The sequence below is a fragment of the Arachis ipaensis genome, chromosome B09 (genome assembly GCF_000816755.2).
Source record: "Arachis ipaensis cultivar K30076 chromosome B09, Araip1.1, whole genome shotgun sequence".
Lineage (NCBI taxonomy): Eukaryota > Viridiplantae > Streptophyta > Magnoliopsida > Fabales > Fabaceae > Arachis > Arachis ipaensis.
Window position 1 is genome coordinate 19924676 of NC_029793.2, and position 2367 is coordinate 19927042.

Here is a 2367-nt window from a genome sequence, read left to right on the forward strand (position 1 = left end):
CAAAATTGAAAAGAAAGAAATAACAAAATTGAAAACGACAGATGACCAACCGAAATTGGTTACTGTGAATAGGTGCCCAAACTCCAAAGCCCGAACGAGTTCAGTGAAATGCAAGGAATTGAAACATGGAAAACAAAAAGAGATCAGAAAAGCAAAACGGCACCGTGTTGGTGAAGCGGGTAACTTACGTTTTCGTCGTCATCACTGTCGTAGACTCCCACGTCGTACATTAGCCTTTTGTTGGCGTCAGATAAAACTACACAACACACATAAAAATACTATTTTAGTTTAGACAAACAAAAAGTGCTAAACAGGGTTACAGGAATGTCTTGTGAAAATGAAATAGGTTCCTATAGAAAATTAGTAGTAATAATGAAAACGTGAAAAATAAAGAAATAAAACAACTCCTCGTTCCATACCAAAATAAAATGGCAATCTGAACTTTATTTTGAAGAAATACTAGGATGACTAATATGGATTGAAGCATGAATTATAATTTTAGTAAAAAACCGTTTAGTCATGAAAAAGGTGATAAGTAAATAAACAGTGAATCACGGGTCAATATTCAATCATAAAGATATTTAATTTAATAGTTAGTTGAATTTCTTCTACCGAAAAAAATAAAGAAAATAACAGAAGTTGAATTTACCAGAATAGGCTTGCTGGATTGCTTGGAATTTCTTCTTAGCTTCTTCCACGAACTTTGAATTCCCCGTCGCTGAACAACGATCAGGGTGCCATTTCTATCCCATCAAACAAACAAACCAAAACGATTTTTTTTTAACTACAAATTCCACTTTCAGGAACAATATTTCATTTTCAATCTCTCGTTGAAAACGCAGGAAATGGAAACATTTTCGTTTCTTTCTCCTGATGAGAAGAACAGAGAAACCCCAGATTATAACAAAAACAGGGTTCTACAAAGAGAGGTAACAGAATTAAAAAAAAAATGATGAAGTGTTTAATAATTCTAACCAGTGCTAGTTTCTTATATGCATTCCTTAGCTCTGAATCAGTGCACTCTTTGTTCAATCCCAGAACCGCATAGAAGTCGTTCTTTTTATCTCCTTCACCAGCCATTTTCCCAAGACAACTATGAAATTCTCTGAGAACCAATCAGATATGAAACTAAGGTTTTCTTGTCGACAAATTGAATCACTTTATGGATAATCTAACACAGCTTCCGTACATATCATATATTTTTAAGAAGAAAAAGAAAAATGGGATGGGAATCACACGAAACCAAACCAACAACACAATATTACTACGTACGGTGTACTGTTTATTTATAGTAATTAATAATAATAATAATATATAATTATATGATATACTTTTTCTATGGCAAGTTGGATTTCGGCTACAAATTTTTGAAATTGTATACGGCACAAAGCATTCTGGTTTTGGTTTCGTGGAGTGAAAGGATTGAAGAGCAGAGGTGCCTGCTGGAGATAGATCACACCCTAAGCCTCAAGAACTCTCCAGAGACACTTGCGCCATATATAGTTTTTTTTTTTGGTGGCTACCTTATATAGTTTTTTTAAACAAAAGTTTTGTTTTCTTTGATATTTTTTAAAGAATTTAATTTAATGTATTATCGTATGTTGATTAAAATATATTTTTTAAATAATATGAGATATGGCTAAGCTTGGGGTTTTCAAAAAATAATTAAAACGAGGGTAGTCGTTTATTGACTGGGTGATGAGGGTTGAGGGGTTGGTGATGTAGGGCTGAGATTCCATGGTGCCTAAGATATTTTATGAGATTGTGCCTCCAGAAGGTTCTGTTTGCATCTGTGAATAAATATATAATGGTGAATTGAATTTGTGTGAATTGTGAGAGGAGAGAGAGAGAGAGAGATATATATGATACGAGAGTTGAACTTGAACACAAGGGAGGCAAGGACCCACCATATTGTGAGGCTTTAAAATTTAACAGCTTGGAGAATTGATTGCTCACATTGCATTGTCATTGTCACATAATGCACAAACTAAGAAAAAGTTGTGGAGCTAACTTTTGTAAATAAAGTTCCTTTTGTGGAAAACTATAATATGCAACTTAAATAAGTTTCCTTATTCCTGCATAATCAGTTATGTTCATAAATTAAGATATTTGTTGAGGCTACTCACACTTAGAAACATAATCCTGATATACACTCAAAATCATTTTTAATAACTAAATTCAATTGAGTTGGTTTAAAATTTAACAAAAGTCTCTAATACAATATGCACGTAAATCACATATTTTTTTTGTGTTTTTATATTTTTTTTTTATTATTGTTGTTGTTATACTTTTTTTTTTCTCTTCTTTTTGATATTATTGTAATATTTTTTATTTTTTATTTTTTTTCTTTTTATTTTTTTAGTGTTA

The 2367-nt window shown here is 31.8% G+C and overlaps 1 protein-coding gene across 3 annotated transcripts in view; it reads right to left on the reverse strand.

Moving 5' to 3' along the window:
- Positions 1–1508, reverse strand: part of LOC107618896 (chaperone protein DnaJ) — a 6668-nt gene extending 5160 nt beyond the window's left edge. For 2 of the 3 annotated variants that reach the window (XR_002353260.1, XM_016321073.2), the window contains exons 1-3: positions 976–1508; positions 650–743; positions 189–256 (exon numbers count right to left, since the gene is read on the reverse strand). Coding sequence is in view for 2 of the 3 variants with exons in the window: in XM_016321073.2 (XP_016176559.1) it covers positions 189–256; positions 650–743; positions 976–1080 (267 nt within the window). In the remaining variant the exon portion in view is untranslated. The remainder of the gene's footprint in view (positions 1–188; positions 257–649; positions 744–975) is intronic. The other variant, XM_016321071.2, reaches the window with a different exon arrangement.